The sequence below is a fragment of the Mastacembelus armatus genome, chromosome 8 (genome assembly GCF_900324485.2).
Source record: "Mastacembelus armatus chromosome 8, fMasArm1.2, whole genome shotgun sequence".
Taxonomy (NCBI): Eukaryota; Metazoa; Chordata; class Actinopteri; order Synbranchiformes; family Mastacembelidae; genus Mastacembelus; species Mastacembelus armatus.
In genome coordinates this window covers 20,014,474-20,039,613 of record NC_046640.1, presented here as the reverse complement: position 1 = coordinate 20,039,613, position 25,140 = coordinate 20,014,474, and the positions used below count along the sequence as shown (strand labels likewise).

At 42.3% G+C, this 25,140-nt stretch overlaps 1 protein-coding gene across 2 annotated transcripts; it reads right to left on the bottom strand.

Annotated features, from left to right (window-relative positions):
• Nucleotides 1-9,795: 9,795 nt before the first annotated feature.
• rbbp6 (retinoblastoma binding protein 6) lies at nucleotides 9,796-23,817 on the bottom strand. Of its 2 annotated transcripts, none has more exons than XM_026325242.1 (17): nucleotides 23,320-23,817; nucleotides 22,054-22,159; nucleotides 20,873-20,921; nucleotides 18,391-18,473; nucleotides 18,127-18,223; nucleotides 17,769-17,911; nucleotides 17,134-17,306; nucleotides 16,953-17,056; nucleotides 16,587-16,757; nucleotides 16,234-16,376; nucleotides 15,527-15,626; nucleotides 15,361-15,427; nucleotides 15,152-15,194; nucleotides 14,775-15,053; nucleotides 14,143-14,286; nucleotides 11,890-13,873; nucleotides 9,796-11,483 (listed from the first exon to the last, which is right to left on the bottom strand). In XM_026325242.1, the coding sequence occupies exons 1-17, from the start codon at nucleotides 23,483-23,485 to the stop codon at nucleotides 10,260-10,262; spliced, it is 5,076 nt and encodes a 1,691-aa protein (XP_026181027.1). In that variant the 5' UTR covers nucleotides 23,486-23,817; the 3' UTR covers nucleotides 9,796-10,259. The 2 variants fall into 2 exon arrangements, with proteins under 2 accessions (XP_026181027.1, XP_026181028.1); XM_026325243.1 differs by having other exon boundaries at nucleotides 15,152-15,188.
• Between the last annotated feature and the right edge of the window lie 1,323 nt (nucleotides 23,818-25,140).

Here is a 25,140-nt window from a genome sequence, read left to right as displayed (position 1 = left end):
TCTGCCTCCCTCCAAAACACACTGTTCCAACCCCCATGCCAGTTTGTGTGGTCCAAATGAAGTGTGTGTGTGTGTGTGTGTGTGTTTTGTGTGCACAGAATATTCTAGTGCACTGGGGGGAAGGGGTGTGTGTGTGTGTGTGTGTGTGTGTGTGTGTGTGTGTGTGTGTCGACTGTCCTGGCATGCTGCCAGTCTCTCAGTCTCTCATTACCACTGTGTGTATCCGTGTGTGTTTCAGTCTGAGTGTGCATGAGTGTGAGAGTGCGTACGTGCGTGCGTGTGTGTGTGTGTGTGTAAGTGTGCAACGGGCGCCTGCCAGCGTGACGGGCATTACCATGACAACGACAGTGCAGGTTCCAGATGCGATGCATCATATTTCTACAGGACAGTGCACAGGCATATGCGCACACACACATGCACATGCATGCATGCATGTGCGCGCGCGCGCACACACACACACACACACACTAGCAGCAAGACCTTCAGTTAGACATGTAGATTAGTTTTATCGCAATGGACCCACTCTCATTTAAATATTCATTCTTCCTTTTACTCGCCTCCGTTCTGAGATGGATGATCAGCTGCCTGGATCTAGCAATCATCCTGGACACTGCACCCTGACACACACACTGACAGACACACACATGGAAAAAAAACAAGAAAGTACAACACTGTATATAAAAATTACAGAATATCATTCAGCCATGAGAAAATATTTAAATTTGACCTGCTGTTTTGCAGGATATAAACACAAAATACTCTTCTTTATCTATAAAATGATTTTTAAAATGATGGTCATATTTATATGTTTGGCATTTTGTTCAGCAATTGGAGTTAATGTTTTGATTTTGGATCAATACTGGGACCATTCATCTTTCATCTGCTGGATGGTATAGATATAGTGTTTGGGTCCTCAGGGACTTCACACTTGCTTTGTACTTCTTCATTGTTTCGCATCAATGCATTTTCATTTCTATGTTTACTGTTTTACCTACTTAGGTGACAGCGTAAAGAAACACAGATTCTTCTAACATCTCCCTTCATTTATGAACTCCTTTCTATACTTTCTATTTCTCTCTCATTGCTTATTACTGACAGTATCTTTAAGCTGATTCCTTTCTTGTCCTTCATCCCTTTCCTCTCTCTTCTCTCCCATGATGACTTTGGGGTCATTAATCACACTAATTATGCATGTGTGTGACAGAGATGCATGTGTACAAAAAAACTGGGGGGATAAAAGTTTGTATCAATGCGTCTGTCCATAAGACTCCTCCTGTGTCCATGTAGATGTGTGTCTAGAGTTTCTGTCTGCATTACTTATTCATAACAGCATTGGGTTACAGTCTGACCAAACACACATGCACTAACCTTTCCATAGCAGTTTCTCTCAAGTTAACCTGAGAACTAATTTACTAAACCCCCTCCTGAGTGAGATCTGTTTACCTTAGCTGGGGAGGCCATGTTTGGTCTGTCATAAATACACTTTCCAAATACTTAATATAAAGTTTATACTAATAACTATGTGTCCAGTGTAGCTGCAATGACACACATGAACGATGTTAAGGGAAAAATAAGAAATAGTCTTGGAATAGTCACTTGGCAATTGTTCTCTAAAATCAATTAAACATGTGGTTACTATAGTTTACACTGATGCCAGATATTAGACATGTCACTGAAAACATCAATAGCAACAAGCTCTTTATAACAATAAAAATAAATGCAAAAAGCTGGTGCTCTGCAGCCTACTCCTCACCCCTGAAGGTCACATAAGCTGCTACTAACACAACACACTCAAATCTCTGATCGAACTGATCCATCATCCATCCATCCATCCATCTTTTTGTTTTGACAATAAACACTTTCTGTCGCTGACATATTTTAGACACATTTCAAAACTAACCTTTTTCTCAGTAGTTGCTTAGAAACAGTCGCAGTGTTTTATTTGTGTTATAGAATAAAGAAATGCCTCGTGCGTGTAACGGCTATCTCTTTGTATTGGTTTCTATTGCTCCTTTAGTCTAAGAACTGAGCGACGACAGTCTGAAATTATGTAATTATTAGTGATGCAGATCAAAAAGAGTTATGGGATATCACAGAAAGGAGTCATGCCTCTGCTTTTGTCATTTAATTCCACTCAATTTCTCACAAGGACCTGATTTATTTTATTTTTTTTTAGATCAAGTTGAAAGCAGATGGAGATGTGAACCTCCTCAGAGAGTCTGCTGTTAGCCACCAGGCTGGTGGCAGGGAGGTGTTAACACTTAGGAGGAGTAGGCTCAGGTCTCCATCTGATTGGTCAGTAAGAGAAAGTGTGTGGGAGGTGATGTGACACTGAATCTGCAGCTTTTTTCTTATTATTGTCACAGTAAACATCAGTTTGAATCTGAGCTGAGAGCTAAAGTGTGTGTTAGAAATCACTCCATGTGGGGAGATACATAGACAGATAAGAGTGCTACTCTAATTCTGACTTTCCTGAACCAATGCCATCATAATAATAGTAGTGTGTGTGTGTGTGTGTGTGCATCCATGAGAAAGTGTGTGTGTGTGTGTGTGTGTGTGTGTGTGCACGTGTGTGCGTGCGTGTGTGTGTGTGTGTGTGCTCTCCTCTTCACATCGTGGCTGCATTCTGGCCTGCTGCCAAACAGCAATTGGTTTTCATTCTATCAGGAACAAAAGCCCAGCAATGACAGTCGGAGCGAGAGGTCGTGTGAGCAGGCGAGAGAAACTGAGAGAGAGAGAGAGAGAGGAAAAAAGGTAAAAAAGAAAGAGAGAGACGGAGAGAAGGGGCTCTGCAGATTTCACATCTCAGTGAGCACAGAGGACAGAGCGAGAAATGAGAGGAGATTAGAAATGGAGAGTGTAAAAGAGACAAATAAAGAAGTGGGAGCAGGGAGGGTGAGATGAAGGCGAGTTGTTTTTACGTAAGTTTACAGTTAAGCACTAAATATGAGGAAGAGGAACACATTCAGTAATTATTAACATTTAGAAATGTGTGTTGTAATACTAAGTTCAAGACTGACTGTGAGACTTCTCCATTCACTGGCTCCATTGTAGCTGCTCATGCCCAGTTATAACTATGGTCCTGGGCTGCAAAGTAGTGAAGGGAACTGCTCCTTCTGGCCTCCAGGCCCTGGGTAAACCCCACACTGCTGCCTCTGGGTGTTCAGTGGTCCCACCACTCCTCACAGGGTTAATAAGCCATCTGTCTGAACTACATCTCCACCCCAAAAACATTCACTTCCTCATCTCACAAATGCACTGTAACACTGAATATGCTTTCAGCCACTGGGTTAAAAGCCACGCTGTCAATCTTCAGATGATGCTTATCTGAGAAAATTTTTTGAGGTGAATATAGAAGGTACAGCATATCATTGCACATATGCATGAGTGATTTACTGGATGAAGAGAGGAGATCTGTGGGGTGCATTGTATAAATACATTTTCATTTTCTTACTGGCACCTTGGAGGAATTTCTACAAAATATAGATCTCGCAGGAGCAACTGTAAAGTCTGTTTTCATTGGATTACGGTTCCTCTACTACACCTCAGGTATTTTGGGCATCTTCCATGGTTATTGCATCCTAAATTTGTTGTTGCAATAATTTAATTTATTGCTGGATAAAATTAAGAAATATATTTGCGTTTTACGACACTATAAATTTTTATGATTCAATTCTACAACCACCCAGACACACACACACACACACACACACACACACACACACACACACACACACACACACACACACACACAGTTCTTTTCTTCCCTCTTCATTTCCATATCAATGGCATTAGGACAATCAACTAGCTGGTTCACACCAGCAGTCTGGCATGCACATGCAAACACACACGTGCACACACACATGCATGCGCAAACACACATGCACAGCCTCTTTCTCTCTTATTTTCTATTTTCTTTCTCTTATGCGTCATCTCTTTTTGCTGCTGCTCCTTAAAATAAGTGTTTGTTGTCTGCACATATTCAGTGATCAAACACAGTAAAGCAGCATACAATTAAAAGGTGAAAAGCCTTGAAGAAGGCTTCATCAGCCCAAGTGTCACACACATTTAAGATATTTTTAGTGTGTGACTGTGTAGCTTCCATTCAAACATGCAAATGAAATATCTGAGCATTAGGAAATATAAAGTCTATTAAAATCCTCCATCAACCTACTGGCTGAGATCAATATGAAAAACAACACCCTGGTCTAGTTCCTGGTTAAATAGCTCTTACAAAGCCTGTTCTGGGTCACTGTCCTGTTGAAAAACAAATGATGTTTCCACTAAACTCAAACCACAGAGGATGTCATGATGTTGCAGCCATGGCGGTTAAATCTGCACTAAATTCTGAATAAATCACCACAAACATCATCAACAAAGGCGCCTAACGCCATCACATCACCTTGACACCAACCACTCATCTAATCGCACAAGATGCTGCAGTTGGAGCCAAATATCTCAAATTAAGACTCATCAGACCAAAGGAGATTTCACACTGACTGACCTTTGTGTCTTCAAATAATAAAGGACTGCTGTTTTTCTTTGCTTAGCTGAACAGTTCTTGAGTGGTCACTGGTTTTAAACACACACACACACACACAAACCCCGTAAGTAAGCTGTCTAGACAGCACCGCTGTCAGTCTGCCCTCTGCTGTGTGTCCAACATAGAAATCAACAAAGTGACAAAGAGAGAGAGAGGGGGAGAGAGAGGTCTGGATGTTGATAAATATGCATGGATCTGTGCACTCCTTTTGGAAAGCCAGATTCATCTGAATGCCTTGCCCTGTTGGCCTTCCCAACCGTGCACACGCACACACAAACAATACAGAATAATGCACAAACCTGAAGGCGTAAACAACACACACATGCAGAAGCACATACACAGACTGGAGGCGTCATTTTCACCTACACACAACAGGGACCTTAATAATCCTACCTCCATGTTTCTTGTGATTTTATCTTTTTCCTGCTTTTTCTGTACACACCCCAGTTTCCTTTCATTTCTGTCTTCCTACTTTCTTTTATCTCTGTCTTTTAAAAAACTAGTAGTTTTCAAAGCAGTACCATATGTTGGACCACATGTGTGTTTTGACATGCATTAGTCAAACACAATTAATGCACAACTCATGACAAAACGCAGAAGTCCTGAAAATGCTCAGAAGCTGCTGCTCAGCAACGTATGTGCATCTCTAATCATTGCTGCTTGTCTGTTTTCCTCGGCAGCTGCTTGTTTTAGTTATATACTAAGAAAATCAACTTACAGAGACTTAGTGTGTCTTCCACCAAAGAATAAGACTGTATTTGACTAAATGATCCTTTTTGACCGGTGTGCTCAAATTTTTAATTCCAGAAGCTGCTAAGTTCACATTATCTTTTAAGATGCATCCATTTGTGCATATTCAGTGTGTTCAGTTTTCTGACAGGATGGTCCATGAATGCAATGAAACATTTTTGTCTGCTAGTTGGTTTTCATTGCCCCCAAAAAGAAACGAAAACCAAAGGCTTTTCTCAAGGTAGGAGCCAAAAATAAACCTGTGGCTTATGGTCACATTTGGTTTGATGTTAATGGGATAAAAAGGGCACAACCATCTGCATTGTGCACACAATTCAGCTGAGCTAATAAACAACACATTAGAGGAGAGCTTTGACCTTCTGCCAATTTTTATTTAGAATAAAATCACACTGAAAACTTAACACAAACACGATGTAAATATTCACACCCCCAGTCCAGCTTCCGTATATTTACGACATCAATAAAATGGATTGTGACTGCAGCTACACTGTGCGATGTCTCCAGACCTCTAACAGAAGTAAACCTCTGTGTGTCTGATGTCACTTTGTAATATGTCACCTCTACTTGGAGACAAGCAGCCACCAGACCCTATTCATGAGTCCAACATCTGAGCATCCTGTCCTTTCATTTCGTTCCATCCTCTGAGTCACATGCAAATGTCTGGCCCGACTTTTTACAAACTTAAGCAGACAGACTCGCCTTTGTTGTTCTGCAGTATATCTACGATCAGAGGAGAGGAGAGGAGGTGGGATTTAAATCTGTTCCTACACTCAACAGGGCAACTCTAGCCCCTGGCAAAGACACACACACAAACACACACAGTCTGGGCAGCCTGAGATACTCATTGTTATTCTGCACACAGTTGTGGTCAAAGACAGAGCCAGGCAGGAGTGCAGACATGCACGCACGCACACACACACAAACACACACACACACACACACACGCACACACACAGAGGCACATGTTATCATGACACATTACAAATGCAAAATACCATAAAGGATTAAGAAACACTAAAGCAGGCCTACTTTGCATGGACACAATTGAACATACCACTACAGAGACACACACACACACACACACACACACACACACATTCCATCACTCCCAGAATAACATCTGCCACCAAAGGCTCTTTCTTCCTAAGCACTTAGAGAGAGAGATACTGGTTAACCAGGAAAAATAAAAAGTATCATCTGCAGTACATCTCACACTATACTAACTATACTATTTACAGCAAATACAAAATGCCTCTTTGGGATGTTACAGCATTAAGGAATCGAGTTTAATTTTGTTGTTCTTCTTGAGTGTGCCTGCACGATAAGAAACCACTTAGAGGAAGAAAATTACATTAAACTGCGGATTGTGGATAAATTGTGGAATTTCATTTCTATTTTTAAAGCTAACGGCAGCCTGTTTTACCACAACTTCCCACTAGAGGCTGTTGACAGAAAAAAGGATTAGTTTACCCACAGTCTGACTGACAGGAAAGTCATGTAACTGCAGAATAAACCCCAGTGTCGTCTCCAACAGTCCAGTGGGTCCAGTGAGGCTCCTGACCTGCTGTAAACTGTGAGGTAACGAGGCACAGAATCTCTAGCTTTCAATATGAGCTGTTTCTTTGTCTCTTGCACACATAACCAGAAACCATATCCAGAAGTCAGCTGAGCGTGAGACCTGCCCTGAATTCTGTTTTAACCCAGATTCTAGTATACACAAATAATTTTTGGGCCCTTACTCCCTGATGAACTCTTACCCTGCACTGTTAAGTATAGAAATTCAGATTTAAACTGTGTCGTCCACCACTAGCTCTCAGACGCCTGTGTGTTTTGCTGGTTTATGCCCACTGACTACAATTTGCATGTGCATTCAGTTATCGCCAGTCACACCGATAAAACATCCTGTGTGTTTTCACACTGAATTAGTTTCAGGTTTCTATTTGTCTCATTAAAGATATGTTGCATTTGCAGTTGTTGTATTTAAGAGTAGTTTAAAATATCCCTTGTCTGGGCTAACGCTGCTTCAACATCCAGGATACTGAGGAGGAATGAACCGATATCACAAAATCAAATGGAGGGAGAAAACAAAAAGCCAGCATGCACACTTCAAAGGTTTCACTCAAGTGTCCTTGAATGCACCAACATGGATGTTTTCTAATCAGTATTGTAATTACAGAATTGTTCAGCATGATGGAGCACATTCTGCATATATTATTTATCATATGTTCTGCGTACCCTGACATTGCTTTGCATGTTTCCCCTTTTTCACAGCTCAGTGTTTGTCATTCAGAATTTGTTTGTGTGAATGGATTTAATTTTTTATAGCATCAAAATAAAGAGTAAGAATATCTTAAAGGACAGATTGGCCGCCGGTCCTTCACTCAAGCACCACATGGTTGTAATGCCACAAACAAATGTTTGCAGCTGCCACTGGCCCAAACAAGTCAATCTGCATACACCAACACACACACACACACACACACACACACAAACAAGAGCACACACAGCTTGGTCTTCATCAGGCAGCATTGGCACAGCGCCCTGAGACGTCGGCACACATCACGGGCACAAAGGAGGGAAGGAAACCCAGATGACAGAAAAAAGAAAGACAAAAAAAGAAGAAGAGGCAAAAAAAAAAACAGATGCAGAAAAAAGAGGAATAGATGACGGGATGACAGAATTAAAGAAAGCAGAGAGATAAACGTGAAAAAGCGTACCTCGTTTCTGATCCACATCAGAAGAGGAGAGCAGGAGGGATGCTGTTCTTGATTGCTACACAGTCCACCTGTCTGTCCTTCTGCCTGCCTCGATCTTTGTCTGTACATCTGTCTGCCAATGTGTACCTGTCTGTCTGCTGGCTCACATTTGTTCTAATGTGCCTTTGTTCTGGTGTTTTCACATCTTAATCTGGAGTGTTCTGCTCTATCTTTGGATTGACTTGTCTGTCTGTACGTCTGCACTCATTTTCTGCATCTTCAGTAGTATCAGCCAGTTTGCCATATACATACACAGTCTCTCTGCCTGCTGCAGTGTTACCCACTTTGAAAACACACACACACACACACACACACACACACACACACACACACACTAGATCACAGATGAGCAGACAACCAGTTTAGGCTCAACGTCACAAACCCCTTCAGAGGGAAACACAGACAGGAAGCCCACAAAGTTTAGCAGCCATTTTGGAGGACAAGCAGCAGTGCAAAACAAAAATACGAGAGATAGATTAAAAAAAAAAAAAACAAAACCAAAACATTAAGAGATGCTGGACTGTCCAGGCACCCGACTGTCCCTGCAACTCTCCATCAATGGCTTGGATACAAACCAAGCTGGGCATCCCACACCCACCAGATTTACTCCGTTCAATCCCAGCATGCCTTGGCACGACATCGAGTGATTGCAGTCACAACAGAGAAGCAGCAGAGAGGCTGGATCTGTGCCATGTCTTCCTTGTAATGAGTTAATGAAGCGAGAAAAGCTTGGATACATCTCAAGCATCAACTTTCACACATGCACACACAGTGGGCACAATAACCCAAGCCAGCACAGACAGCAGGCATATTGAACACGTCTATCGTATTTATTCAAACACGTTCCCACCTCCTGCACAAACAAAAACCCCACTGAGGCGAACAGACACCAACCTGTGTGCTCTCACACGTTATTTGTTCATTGTTAAATGGGTAGTTTGATGTCTTTTTCTGACGTTTAAAGTGCTTTTTAAAGAAAGATCACTGTGCAAAGAGGGAGTACAGTAAAACATAAGATGTATTTGTGGCAGGCTTACCTGGCACACAGAGCAGGAGACACATGAGTAGACGGGAGATGACGTTCAGTCTCTGAGCGACTGGGAACCTAAAATAGAGGGAGAGACCGTGGACAAAGTGGAGAACGAGGAACTAGACTGGAGAGAAGAAATGACAACAAGCAGAGATGCAAAGAGCAGCAAAGGATCATTCATTCCACACGGTGCTGCTTCCAAACAATAATAAACCACATATTATAAAGACTCATTATTCCGAGTAAAACATGAAATAATTCAATTAATAACTACTGTCTGTAACTCTGAACAGCTAAAGGTGAGTTTCAATCGGGATCAGTTTATCCAATCAGTGAAGACCTGCTACCAGAACCCAGACACGGTGATTGTGGGACCTGTGGAAAACCCAGGCTAGTCTGCGTCCACCAGGCCCTCCCATACATAAAACCAAACATGACCAAATATAACCGTGAGCATTGTTTACCTTATAATGTCTGCTATCTTAGCTTAGCATGTCTGCATGCTAATATTTGCTAATTAAAACCAAGCCACCACTGAGACACCATCTGGCCACAGAAAGAGTTTCCTGGACTCTACAGTCCAAACAACACTTTGACTCATTAATAAGGAAAAAACACTTTTTATGGATGTTTCTGTTTATTTCTTTGAAAACAGGAAAAATGAAACTTTCTTCTGGTAAATTATTCATCCATCCAGCAGTTTGTTTTTTTTTTTAAACATTTACAAAATTAAAAGGGAAAATGAAACAACACAGAGGTTCAAATCATAAATATTCACAGTTTGTTTTAAAAATAAATCGCAAAATCTGTCAGTAATCTTCTTGTGCTCTCCTGTGCGAGGTGAATCAAGTTACTGACTGACCTGGGCTCAGTAAATATGAAAGACGGCTGCTGACAGCAGGATGAGAGCATTGCAAACTCTCCAAACTTAAAATAAATCAAAACGCCAAACGTTTGACATTTGCTTTCAATCACCTCCATTTTCTTATACTGTAAAAAGTGCTTTTCATTCACAGTTTGCTTGCTTTCATTTGGTTGATACATCAGTGACATGAGAGATTTTGTAAGGATACAAAAAGTATCCTGGGAAAGTAAAACAAGTCAAAAAAATAAGTCCAGGCACTTTTGGACAGAAAAAAAAAAAAAAAAAAGCATCATTCAAGTTAATTAAACATTTCAGTCAAGATAAGAGGACTGAGGAGGGCTGAGCGTGATCTTCCTCCTCCTTCCACCTGTCGTCCACCTCTCCTCCACTCTCCTCGTCTGCTCTCATTCTGTTTTTCTTTGACTTCTTGTGTATCTTCAGCTCACCTTCCTCCAGCAGCTCTGGCGTGGCTCGTCTCTTCTCCTTTTTCTCCTTCTTTTGTTTCTTCTTCTTCTCTCTCCTAACGTCATCCGTGCTCTTCTGGCTTCCTGATGAGCTGCGGCTGCTGGACCTCTCTCCCTCCTCCAGCTCTCTCCCTCCCTTCCATCGGTTACCTCCTTCTCTCTCAGCCTGCATCTCTCTAGTCTCTCTCTCCTCTTTGCTTTCCTTTATCACTTCAACCACAATTTGCTTCCACTCCCCCTTTTCTTCCTTACTCTTGTTTTGATTGTTCACTGTTAATTCCCAACCAGGGCTGGAGGATTTGGGGAGTGGGTCTCTGTCCTTACCCTGGATGTGGGAGTGTGGGGATGGGGAGCGGTGGACCCCTGCAGGTCTGTAGTTCCATGATGGATCATGATGATTATAGTAGTCTTGGGGATAGTTTTTACATCTCGAGTCCAGTAACATGTCTCTGTATGTTTTGTGTGCACTTTGATCAGGCAGTGTGGCAGCTCTACTTAGTGCACTTCTTTCCGTCCTTCCACCACCAGAGGATTTCCTGCTGGGGCAGGAGGAGTTCTTGTCGCCGCCCTGGTCACCTCCTCGCTGCCGGTCTTGCCTCTCTGTGTCATGTGATGTTGAGGAGGAGGAGCAGTGACTGGAGGAAGGGAGATTCCACCGTTCTGATGAAGCCATTTTGCTGTGGCCCCTCTCTCTGTCCCTGTCCCTCCATCTTTCTTCATCCCTCCTCTCTTTGGAAGTTTTGCTCTCTCTCTGTCTATGTCTCTCTCTCTCTCTGTCCCTCTGACTCTCCATCCATCTGTCCCTCTCTCTGTCTGTCCCTAAGGTGCTGTCAGTTCTGTCTTTGCCACTAGAGGGAGCCACACTGTTGTATTTTTCTTTCTCCCTTCCTGTCTGCAGTGCTCGGGCCCTGTCTCGCTCTGACTCCACTGACCTCTGTCTCTTTAGTTCATTCTCTCCCTCGGTCTCCTGGATGGTTGGCACCAATAAAGGTGGAGGCATAGCCACAGGAAGCCTGTCCTGAGCTGTGGTCGCTCCTTCCTGAGACTCTTCCTTCTCCCATTTGGAGGCAGAGACCTGAGACAGAAAGGTAAACGTGACTGAGATAATGTGAAAGCAAAGAATTCAGCAGTCAAAGGCAGATAATTACATAATTAACTAAATTAATCAGCAGCTGTTTTGGAAGCTAAGTCAGTGATATTTAGTAAAAATGTCACATTTGGTGGTTCCTGCTTCTCAAATGTGAAGATTTGTCTTATTGGCAAAACAATTATGAAAATCATTGGCTCAATCAATAATCAATAATGAAAATAATCAGTTTCAGCTCTAATTCTACATTTTTTCAGTACACAGAGTAAAACAATTGTGACCCATATAGTTAATTATTTAACCTGGACCTGATTCAGCAGCAGCAGAATAATGGATGGATTAACTATTAAAAATATCTCATTCATTTAGGCTCAGAACAGGAACAATCACACACCTGTATGAGCTCATTCTGCCTCTCTGTGACTCCCTCATATCGCCCTTGGCTTTCACTGCATACTCCCTCTTTTTCCTCATCTTTTCCCATCACGCTCCTCCACTTGTCTCTTGCCACCTCGTGTCCTTTGCTGACCTCCATTCTCTCTTTTTCCTCCCACTGAGATTTACTCTCTTCCTCCTCCAGTCCTCTGAGGGCACAGTGCCATAAGTCAAAGTCCTCCTCTCCTCTGCCCACGTTCTTTTCTCTAGTGTTGTTTTCCTCTCCAGGAAATTTTGCCCACATCTCTCCCTGATCACCTGTGAAGGAGCCTTTCTCCCATATTTCTCGTGCCTCAAGCTCACCTGGTTTGATTTTTTCTTCAAATACACATTTCTTTTCTCTGCTGGATTCTTTCTCAGCTTCAGTGTCTCCACTGATTAACTTCTCTTCTCCATTTCCAGTATTTTCAGTTTCTCCCCTCGGTTTTCCTGCGACACTCTCAGAATATGACGACGACTCCTTTTCAGGTTTCTCCTCCTTCATTTTCCCATCCAGGTTGATGTTGATGCTTATCTTCTTCAGTGGTTTCACATTCATCCCTCCCTCCCAGATGTCTCTCTCTGTCAGAGGCTCTGTTTTCCTCTCTTTTTTCTTTTCAAATGGCTTTTTTCTGTCAAATGGATTGGGAGAGTCACTCTTGTAGATTTCACTTGTCTCAATTGCTTCACCTTTTTTTTTTCTATTCTTCTCTGACTCAGTGTCAGAAGCTTTTCTGCCTCCAGGCTTTCTGTGTCTGTCTGCCTCTTCACTGGGCTTTACTTTCTGCTGTTTCTCCACATTCTGCCTGAGGTCTGAATCTTTGCTTCTTCTCCATCCTTTCTCTGCTTCCAGACCCCTCTGTTCCCTGCTTTTCCTTTCACAGTCCTTATCCAGAGATTTATTTGGCTTCAGAGAAGGTTGGATTGATTTTAAGGTTTCACTGTCACTTGTTTTACTCTGTACTGTGGTGTCATCTCTGCAGGCATTTGGTCCAGTGCCGTGCCCCCGCTCATCCTCTTGGCTGTAACCTGTTGAGCCTGCAGCATCAGGAAATGATGACTCCTCCCTTCTTTCTTCCTCGTGTTTTTTTATCCTCCTTTGGTCGTATTTTAGGGTGCTAAGGTCCTCCACAGGTTTCATGTTCACCTGCCTGTCATCTTTACTTCTTTCTTTCAAGTCCTCCCTGCTTTTTGTAAGTGTGACTGGCAGCTGGCTGCATTTCTCCTGACATACCCTGAGTTCAGCTCTGTCTTCAGACGGTGTGGAGCGACCATCACTGGGTGACTGAGAGGGAGGGGACCGGCTGTCGTTGGATGTATGAGATGGAGAGGAGCGACTGTCACTGAATGACTGAGATGATGTGGAGTGGCTGTCACTTGAAGACTGAGATGGAGGAGAGCGACTGTCACTGGACGACTGCAATGAAGGGGAGCGGCTGTCCACCCGAGCAGTGCGCCTACTCTGGGGCTGGTAATGAGAGTCTGGATTAACATTTAAATGGTTTTTGCTTTGCTCTTTCTTTCCGAACTGAGGAGGAGGAGGAAGCATGAAGGAGGGAAGAGGTGGCTGGTGGAAGTGGCCAACATAGCTGCTGAAATATTTTTCACACCACTCATCATACTCCTTCTTCCACTGCAGGTAGCGCACTGTGTCCAGCTCTGGATTGGCTGTTTGGTTTGTGCGCTGTGTGTACAGGTAATTGGCCGAACCCGTGTCTGAGCTTCCCACCTCCCTCCCTGAGTCTTCTCGCCTCCTGGAACTATAGCTGCTTGAACCTGACTTCTTGCTTTGATGGCGGATCTGGTGGCGGTTTTTCTTTTTGTCTGGCGGTGACCTGGACCTGGAATAGCGACCAGTTTGAGGTGAAGATGATGAGGAAGGTGTAGGAGAGCGTGAGCGTTTGTAACTATAGCTGTAAGAGTGGGTGTGGAGGTCTCTGTGACGGGTGTAAGGCGAGCGGGGCCTGGAAAACAATGAAAAGATTTCAGCTATAATATACATCACACACATTTTAGCACAAAAATGAATTATTACTCAAGTGCATCTCATTTCTTGCACAAACAGGAATTTTGGGCTTAATGTTTTTTTTTAAAGATTTTAACATTTTAATAAAATGAGAGTGGTATCAATCTTTTCGACTAACCCATATATTCATGAGAATATAAACACCTATTTCAACAATATACCACACAGACTAACAATAAATCCTTTTTAAATAAAGGGCACAGAGACCTTGATCTGCCTTGAGATCTGGAACGCGAGCGGGATCCAGACCTGCTTGAAGAGCGAGAATAGGAGCAAGACGACTTGGATTTAGAGGATTTTGGATGAGAGCGAGAGGAGGAGCGTCTGTAGGTAGATCCTCTGGGAGGTGACCTGCGTGACAAAGGAAGAAGGAAGCAACTGAGCTGAGGTTCTAATATCAACACATGGCTGCCAGACAAACACTACATCTTACACTACAGACAGACTAGTATTAGATTTTTGAGGCCAATATTGAACTCAATATTTGAGGCTCTAGAATCTGCTAATACACTCTCCAATATTAGTTTAACATGTAACACATGATATAAACATGATCCTATTGTTTTTTAAATACACTGAACGAAATAAACAGCGATGTGATGTATTACTTTTAAATAATACCCTCCATGCTCTCAGCTGGACAAAGTCTGTAATGCTGTCATTGTCATTTCTGAATTTCTGCAAACACACTGTGTCTTTGGCATTTCTGTAAAGGTGGAAAACTGAATACCTGATGTAATTCCCTTCAAACACAACTTATGGGTTTCAATAAGGCTGGGAAACAAACAGCTGGAAAATTCAACACTTAAAACGTCTGAACACTTGATTTTTGAATATACCTTTGCTTCTTTCTCTGGTGCCTGTACCACTCACTGGAAAAGAGGACAGGTGTGGAGGATGTAGAGGTGGAGGAGCACAGGGATGGGATGGGGGCACCTTGGGGGTTTGGGAGTGTCCAGATGGGCGTGCCATGTGGGTATCCAGGTGGGTAAGAGGCAGACTGGTGAGCTGGGAGAAAAAGGGGGGAGGGAAAGAGAGGTGGCATGGTAGCTGAATATGGTGTAAGCTGCTGGGATTCAGTCCAGCCTCTAGTGGGACAAGCTGAGGAGGAAGAGGAGCTGTGGAGAAGACAGAGGAAGAGGGGGTGAAATCAGTCTCGAATACGTGGACAAAGTCAAATAAAGTGCAATACCTAAAAAACACACACTTGACTGACCTGTCCCAGCAGCTGGAAGGTCCAGGGTGTCTTGATGCTGAACAAAAAAAAACAAAAAAAACAGTATCTTTACATTTTCTTTACTTATGCTCACTATGTTACTTTAATTCTCAACACAACACTTTATTTCATTAAAACCACAGCACAAATAATAAATAACAGGCACAGTATAGTGAATAGAAAAGAGATGTTGCTTCTTAGTCACTCACTTATGGAGGCGTGTTGTTGCTTCACACCTACTGTCTTGGGCTGCTCTGCCACTGTTCTGTGGTTAACCTGTAGAGACAAATGCCACAGATTTCATACCGAGAGACTTAGTGTGAGTGTGAGTGAGTGAGTGTGTGTGTGTGTGTGTGTGTGTGTGTTTGTCGTTACCACTGGTATCAGCTGTAATGGAGCAGCAGAGGGCTCTTCATTTGAAACCAGGACAGACGGTGAAGCAGAAGCAGCCAAGTCTTCCTGTGTCTTAGCCTCCCTGAATAAACAGCAGATACGTCACAGTCGGTACCAAGTGGAAACAACATCAGTGTCACTGTTTACCAGTTCTTCAGTCCACAATCCATCATGCTATATTTGATCACACTGTTCAACTTGGGGTACTTAAAGAATATTATGAATCTTTTTAGACTGGCCTGGTGTACCCCCTCTACAGATGGTTTACCCAGCATGCATTCCTGCATACCAAATATCAATATCACATAACAAACTGTATGCTTCACAATTTATTGATAACCTTTGTCTAATTTTTAAAAGAGTGAAATATACAGAAAATGCAGTCAGAAGTCTCCTTAATGATAACTGGTGCACCCGGGCTCAGTCAACACAGAGTGAGAAAGGAAGAAAGAACAACTCACTGTTCTCTGCAACAACATTTCTACATGAGATAGATGTGAGAAACTTCATGGGAGCGACTACAGATAAACTGTGTTTAGCATATACGACCTTGAAGAACCAATGTGGCTGCGTACAGTCTCTGTGAAAGACTATCTAAGCTCATGAATGAAAACAGTGGACCCTTTATTTTTCCATCATCCTTCTGTAAGACTTTTTAGTTGTGTATGCATGTGTGTCTGTTAATATACTTGTCATGTATCTCCAGGTGGCTTTCCTGAGGCTGGCAGGAAGTGCTAGGCGTGCTGTAAGCAGGGCTGGGACCTGCTGCTGCAGCAGGAGGCCCAGACAATGGCGGTATGTCTGCTACCTTTGGGCGGTGCAGGAGAGAGTCCTAAGAGAATATAGCAGAACACAATGGAACAAGCCAGAGACAATTTTCTACTTTAGCGAAAACATTTAGCAGAGCCATTAGGTAAAACATTATGTATGCAAGATAATATAGAACACAGTAAACACAGCAATTATTTTGATTACTCCTGAGTCACAGAGGTCCAGGACTATTCTTTAGTTCCCAGATGAAACACATCATTAAGAGGATTACCTCCTGGCTGTAGGTTGGTGGGTGAGGCTTCTGAGGCTGAATCTGTACGGTAAGAAGAGGTGGGGTGGGGACAAGGCTCAGTTTTGGTGTTGGATGTTGGGACTGGGAGACCTGGTCAGGCCTGGTCAGACTTTGACTGTAACCTCTCTCTTTCTTGAAATTGTTCACAGCCTGTGTAGGGAGAGACAGCACACAGAGACATGTCAGAGCTTTTCTATACTAAAGGTAAAAACTATGAAAAGCTTTTAGTCAGACATATTACTGATTAGATTAAGAGATAGTATAAAATACCGCTTTCAAATACAACTGAATTTCTTTATTGCACTCTAACACTAGCATGTATTTTCCATCAAATTCTCAATTCACCTGTCGGAGAAATTTATTGGCTATCAGGGTGTCAGGGGAGACACTTGATTGGCTACAAGTTGGGCAGACATGGTCCTCTGAATCCAGCAAGGTGCTGCGAATACCTGAGCAAGAGAGAAAGTAAAGTCTGATGAAGCTCTCAGCTGTAGTACTGGTTATCTAAGTGAAGTTTGCCACTCACAGTCGTCACAGTAGCTGTTTCCACAGCAGGGTATGACCACAGCGTCACTCAGCAGGTCATGACAGATCAGACAGACGAGTTCGTCAGGCACAGGAATCTCCTTCACTTCTAATTTGGGCTTTTCCTCTGGAATGAACGGAGGCTTCTCCTTCTTCCCAATGGCATATGCCTCTCTACAGAAACAACAGTGGGCACACTGCTAGTTCATGTTTGCCTTTGTTTAATTGGTATATTTCACTCATTTGAAGAGCACACACTGCCTGCTGGAATTAAACCTGCTGACATTTCTTATCGAACTCAATTCACACTGCATAACAGAAGTCTGTGTCACATCGGTGTGTGTGATGTGCTAAAATAACATCGTCAAGAAAAAAAAAAAAAACAACAGCAATTTCAATTACCATCAACTTACAGTCTTAAATGATCCTGCTAACAAATGACAATTTTTGAGCCATTTTTGAGCTCTGCTCTTCCTGTGCTACAGAGCTAAAAGGCTACTGGCTGTAGACATGCACTAATTGGACACATAAAAGTGTGGAATCAATCTTCTCATCAAACTCACAGCAGGAAAGGCTTTAAGTTCACTCTCTAAAGTGTCAAACTCCACACAGACTGACTCTTTAACTCAGACTCACGCATCTATGGCAGGAATGGCGTAACGTCCACAGTTGGTCAACATGGCTCCCTTCATGTTGGGATCATCCACCTCAACCATGAAGGAACGAGGGATGCCTGTGCTTTTCTTTATTCTCGGAGGGGCCTCGAAATTTTTATCATGCTGTCAAACACACGTACGTTCACATTTAGCGCTTGACAGTACAGATGAGTCAGCACTTATGTCTATTGCCTGCCACACAAACATAATCAGAAGACAAACAACCTTATTATTGCACAAGTGAAGTGTAAACACACACAGGAATCCAAACCAGCAGGAGCTGTGCCAGATTTCCACAGAAACCACCTCGTTCATGAAATACCATGCTTCGCTCTTACCCCACTGATGGGACAGTTCCTGATGTGGTGACCAGTATTTCCACAGCGATAACAGGTATAGTTTGCAGGAAGAACAGTATCAAACTTCTTGTTGTAACTGGAGAAAGAGACAGGAGTACAGATGAAGAAAGACAGACAGTAAGGTGAAGGTATATAAAGACATGGAGATACAGATTTTAAGGAAAAGGCAAAAGCAGTTAAATAAAACACTAAAGAGACAAACATGGACACGAAGGAGAAGCTTTGAAAACATCAGTCACTCACATCATGGAGTCATAGGCGGACTGACTCATCATGACACTGATCTTATCTTCCTCTGACACATCAGCCTCAGCCAGGTTAACCATCTGCATGCAGACGCACAGATGTGTTTGAGCAAAACATACAGAGATGTCCAGTCAAACAGCAAGATCAGTGGTTAATTCATGGCTCATATAAGCCAAATATTCAAAAGCTGAAGAAAAATGAGAAATAAATAGAGAATAAAAAAAATGAGTAGAGAGAATACAGCTTGGCAACAAAAGGCAAAGTGCAGGAAGAACTGAGTCATCCTTCTGTTATAATTACACATAAAATCAAAGCCTCAGGATTACGTCTTTGGAAAAGACAAATCTCTGTTCATATATGTGTAGATACTGTACTGTATGTTTATATATGTATTGGAAAATAAAAGTTTTGAAGTGTGTCCAAGCAGTATTTCAAATTTACACTTTCACAACCTCTTGAACCAAGATACATTTTGCGCCCACATGCAGCAGTGAGTTTCCTACAGGATGGAAAATAAATGTCACCACGCTGAGGATGTCTGCCTCAGCACCTCCTGCCAACTCTTCTCATCCTTTAAAACCGGCTACGCTATAAATGAAGAAGCCGACAATATAACACTTAACGGGAATTTTACACCTGTCAGGTCAGCAGTTTGTTGGGTGAAAAATGTTTTTGCCCTGATCACCTAATGGTCACTTTTACAAGTGAGCCTGTTCTTGGTTTAGTCTTTTACTGTGGTGGAATAGGGACATGAATCAAGAAAGCTGGGTTTCATTCAACCCATGTGATAGATGAGCACACTGTGGCAATGAGTTTATGTCAGTTTGTCATGGCACCATTTTAGTGCAGGCTGCAATACCTGAGCAAATATTGATTGGACATGAAACAGTGTACAAACAAATGAAGTCCACGGAAAACGAATCCTAATCCCATCTAGCACCATCAGGTATCCAAACACTGAAGTTTATTGTCAAACAGTATTTCCAGTACATGCTCCAGTTCCTGTAATTTATTCCAATGCCTTAAGCCATTTTTAAAATTTTATTCTGTTTCCCTTTTGTAAACATCCTCAACATGACAATGACAGATTTTTCTGCCTGGTAAAGGTCAGTCAAGTCCAACACAAAACAATGTCGAGTTGCACTGTGTTAAGGGGACCAACACACAAAGTCAGGAATTTTTGGGCTCTGCTGCTTCATTTTACAAAATCTCTTATGAGTCACCAACTTTATTGCCTTTATATTTGTATATGTGATTCCAGTGTGTACACTATTATTTCTGTTTCTTTCCTGCAAAGCAAAAATGTTAAATGACGACGGTGACTGAATGACTGTTGTGCTGATGGCGTTTACTCCAGTGAAGTCAAACACATAATCAATACATAAGACATTTGAATACAAACTCCTTTATTTGGAAGAAATTCACACACACAGTTTGTGCAGTCTAACAGACTCAAAGTGTTAAGAAGAGTGGAAGACACTTCTCCTACTGAGAAACCAGAGAGAAAATCCAGACAGGTCCGTGGACACTAATTCACACTGCAGCAAGTAAAAGATATTTAACATCAAATGTAAGTGGTGCATGTTTTGGCACTGAGGAGCGGGTTAACAAGGGCAACATTAAATTACTATTCGTTACATGTTTCTGTGGCTGCATTAAAGCTAAAACACTGTGCATCCTGTTCCAAATAAAAATCCTATTTGATAATGTTTGTTCTATAATACTGAAGCTCATTTCTGTTATTGACCTGCTGACATTACAGTCCTGTGTAATGTTAATTCAAAAGTCTGTATTCTGGAAAATCTGCACGATGTTAATAATAATCATCAGCAGAAGACTCTACAGATTTACGTTATTCTGAGGTGAAATATTTCATGTTGACAAATTCAGACATGAACTCATCACATTTTTCCAGTCGCTGTGTGGAAACAGACAAATCAGAAACAGTTGGGTTTATCAGCTACCAGACGTGAATAGCTGGCCTACATGATAATGTTTGACCTGCCCCAGCAGCTCCCCCCAGTCACACACACACTGAATGAAAACTGAGCTTGTTAACAGCTGAGAGCATCTGATAGTAAGAAAATATATATGCAAATGCAATGTTTTATTTTTATATTTAAGCATATATCACATATAACTGTACCGTTCACCTCTCTTACTCATATACTGTAACTGCAAATAATGCATTTATTTTATTTTTTAAATCTGTCCTGTGCAATTAATGCATTTTAAAATACTGTCATTGCTACATTTGATGTTTCTCTCAGAGCAGTTATTGAAATTTGGATTCAACAGATCTTGATCATGGTCTCACTTTAATGTATAATGACGTTTATTATTTTAGACAAATTAAAGATATCCCACTTTGACAGATATTTTATGTTTGGTAAGAGCAAGATCACACATTTAACAAATACCCCAGCACTGCCATACTGCCACGTCAACAACATAGATGGAGTGTGGTGTGGATACGTACTGCTTTGATGGATCCTAAGGTTCGGTGAAGTTGACTGTCTGAACTCTCACTGAAAGACAAAAGGAAAGCAGAGCGTCAGTGAGAATGAAGTGTAAAGGAGGCATTTTACAGGAACTGATCAAAAGCACATTCTCAAAAGTAGAGGATCAAACTTATCGCTGAAAATTACAAACACGTAAGAAATTTCTTTATTCGTCCAAACTGTCATTGATACAGAAAATATAACATCACTTTGAAGGACTGACACTAAAAACCTGATGCTTCCTGTCGCCTCAGCATCACAAAGTCAACAACACGACAAACACTGACGCTGAACAACAATAAATGTCACCAAAAAGTATTTCTGATCAATTCTACATTCAGTGTGAAATGTGACTTTAAAGTAAAATGTGAAAGCCTTTAAAACTGATGTGCTTCAGGTTGACTTGGAAGCACTTTCACACCATCTGACTGTCAGTCTGATGGTGCAGGTGGAGAGTTGATGCATTTAATCTTATGAGCAGTGCTGCACCACTTTGTGTTGCCTCTCCACCCGTGTGGATGGTGCTGACAGGGCTAATCACAGTCTGTTCCAGTGAGGTCTTTTCCTGCTTTCCATGCATAAAACCCACAGCACTGCTGGCTGTCCTGTCTAAGCCTGACTAATACGTGGGTAATCCCTGTGGATGTCACCCTGGAGTTACAGATCTACTCTTTACCAGTGAGCATATTTCAGCTCAGACACTCAGTTTAATCAGATGTCGACCCCCTGTTGAAACAGGTACGGATTTGTCATCAGGTCAGTAGCATTGTTTTCTCCACCAGCAACAAGCACCTCTCCTGTACATGTCCATTAACACTAACTCACTTTTAGTTGAGTGTATAATCAGTATTTACTGGCAGGTAATGTCTGTGTGACTCAGGCAAATATATACAGTTTTTAAAAAACGCTTTCTTATTTTTTATAAGTATTATTAGAGCATATAACAGCAGGAACCGGTGACACAGACAAAATAACAAAAACTATATTTGGGCCAAAATTAATGTTATTAATGTTAAAGGCTCATTACTTAAAACCACAGTGTCAGGGTGGAGTCCTCTAAGGGCGACCGCAACACCGCAGGTAGATTCTAGTTGCCTGGTTATAGCAGGGTGGAGCTTTTAATAATGACAGGAAGGGCAACAGTAAGAAAAACACTTACACACTGTGGGTCTTGCTGCTTGAGCTGGGCTTCTCTCCACTGATGGGGATTCTCCTGACAATGACAGAGGAGCCTTTGGAGATGAGACCTTCGTCATCTGTGTACTCTGAGAGGGAGAGAGAGAGAAAGTGAGAGAGTGAAGTCAAAAAAGAAGCTCACGTGGCAGAGTTTTAGACTTTTTTTAGATAAACATGTAAGAACATGAGACGTTCTCTCATATTCAAGGTTTTTAAGAAATCACACATCCTCTGCTCTTAATATGAGACAATCAGAAAACTGTTTAGCAAAAACTGGTCTGAGACTCTGATGATAATGTCAGATTATCATCACTGGGCAATTTAGCAAGTATCCACACTGAAGAAGCTGGGATTAGTGAATTACAGTCATTTCTGCTTTAAATTCTTCTATTTAAATGCTTCTGTTAATTGTACAGGTTGGCAAACTCTGTGAACACTCTTAGATCGCTCTAAATCACCAACTACTGTGAACCAAAGCAAAGTTCAGGAAAATATTGACACTCCTGCAGCAAAGTCTACAAAACAGCACCAGCTTCATGACGCAGCACTTTTGTCTGACATTTGATCTGAGGAAACCTAAAAAGTGTGACTACACCCAATAATGTGTAAGACCTCTTAGTGATTTTCAGTCCATGCCTGCCAACACTGACTGCATGTCTTTCTGCAAACTCTTCCACAGCAGCAGTTGTATGTGAGACTGTGTGTGTCCCCCATACTGTGGACGGATTAGTGCATGACGGAGTATCTGCAGGATACAGACACACCAGGGTGATACTGAGCAGTCATAGGTGATTATCATATTTAATCTGCATGTCAGCCTTCTTGAAGATATGGCAGCAAATTTACATGTGTCCCTACTGTGTGTGTGTGTGTGTGTGTGTGTGTGTGTGTGTGTGTTGGGTCTTAATGTGAGGGTCATGACTGGGCTGTGCTCCTGCTCTACCTTTGCTATTTTTAATCACACATCTCTCTTGGGAGTGTAACACTGTCAGGGCTGATCCACCTCAGTCAGGCCGTTTGATTAAAGGCGTGAGGTGTAAACGCAGCAGGGATGTGTCCCGTTCATTAACACCCCCACCCGTTTTTGTCCTGATCTGACGTTTCTGGACCCCCCTTCCCATCAGGCTGGAAGAGCTGACGCAACAACAGACAGCTGTCAATCCTGGACCACGTGTTTTTTTCCAAAAGTTCAACCGTTTAACCGCCAGGATCAACACGCTCTTATCAGCCCAGACATATGTGAAGTTACCTTGTTTGCTCTGTGCGTTAGTGATCTGCAGCCCGCAGTCCCCGGCTCGGAGCTTCTCCCTGCCCATGATCTTCCTCTTCAGGTCCTTCAGCGTGATGTAGGGGCCGTCAAACACCACCGTGTCGTAGCTGAGCTTAGACGAGAATTTATAATGAACATGAGTCATGATGAAACCGAGTAGTCGCCTCGTCCTAAACTTGTCGGGAGGCAGAAAATCTCTTTCGTGGTAGTTGCTGCGGAGTGAGAAAGTTAGCTAGCTTAACTAGCCGGCGTTAGCAGCCGGTGCGTCGAGCGTCGGTGGTCTACCGCTAATTAATGGCCAACCGGCCGGTAAAGTGGCTTTCACGGGAGGACATTTCCCGGCGTCAGGTGGGAAAGTAGCGGTGACTCGAACCGAAGCGCTTCCAGTCGGTGTCGAGTCCGATTTAAGTTTTATTCCTGCTAACGTCGCCAAAGCTCCGAGTCTGACAGAAACCACCAGCTGTTTCCACCAGCAACGGCGCGTCAGCACAGTGCACGCACCGAGTCATGCTGCGTTCACGTGACGCACGTACAATCCCACCCTCTGATAGAAACACTCCTTTTCTAACCACATTTTCTCTTTGCTTTGGCGAACAACTCTGACAAATCTATCAGACACACTCAAATAATGTTTCAAACACATGGATGGATTATTGAACTAGGGCTCAGGGGGTCCCTGTATAAAGTGACTGTTATTATTTCTTGTCACAAACCCAATTAAATGCAAAATGAGCACATGTGAAACAACTAAAGCAGATGCAAACTAGACTACAGAAACTAACGAGCGCAGTGGGATGCAAATCATCAACAGTTAAAACCGATTCTAAAGGAACACAAAAAAATCTAAAGACACTAAAACACAAAATAGTTGAAACACAACAGTAGGACTGATTAAAAAATAATTGCACTGGTCTGGGATGAGTGGCGGGGGATATTACATTTCTGTGACCAGATGCTTATTTTCTCATTTTCAGTGGTTATGTACCAGACGTTTCTAAAAATAGAAATGAAACTTGTGAGGATTTAGTCTTTTGCACATTGTTTTCTAAGACCTACTTTATATTTAAAAGTCAGTTTGGACCCATGTGCCCGGTATTTTGTAGCTCTTTTATTCTCTGTAAAATAAACTCAATCAGTACAACTGTGTATGGAATACTATAACAGATAACATGTTTGACATAAACCAGCAACTATACCTTCACTATTACAAAGCTAAATCGTATGACAATGTACAACTTTTCTCCTGACACATGAAGGCAGCATGTTGCCGCCAAGCTCAGTGCAGCGCACCTGTTCGGCTCAGCCAGGGGACACCTGCGGCTGCCTCACAGAAAAACACACACACACACACACACACACACCCGGTAAACATTAAACAATCGCTGTCACTTGCCCAGTTTCTATGTTGGAGATCTGAGGCATTTAGGGGTTTTATTAAGTTGCACTACGGTCCCAGAAGGAGTCACTCCAAAGCGCCGAGCTGACCGACGTTCAGACCCATGGAAGAAAAATATCCATGGCGCTATATATGAATATACTTTTTCTTATAAATCACAATCTGATTTTTCTTCAGTTTAGGCTACAAAATGCAGATACTTGACAGCTGGTGACTACAGGCCTGTTAGTGTGCGGCCTAAATAGTCTACTAGAGGGAGACAAAGTACTATTTTACTGTGCTGTTTTCTGAGACTTGAATTGTACTGCTGTGTGCAGTGTCAGTATAGCCTCTGTCACAATTGTGGTTTCTTACCTATAGGACATGTTATAGTATTTTACTGTCTTTGGTGGTTGTTACCATGG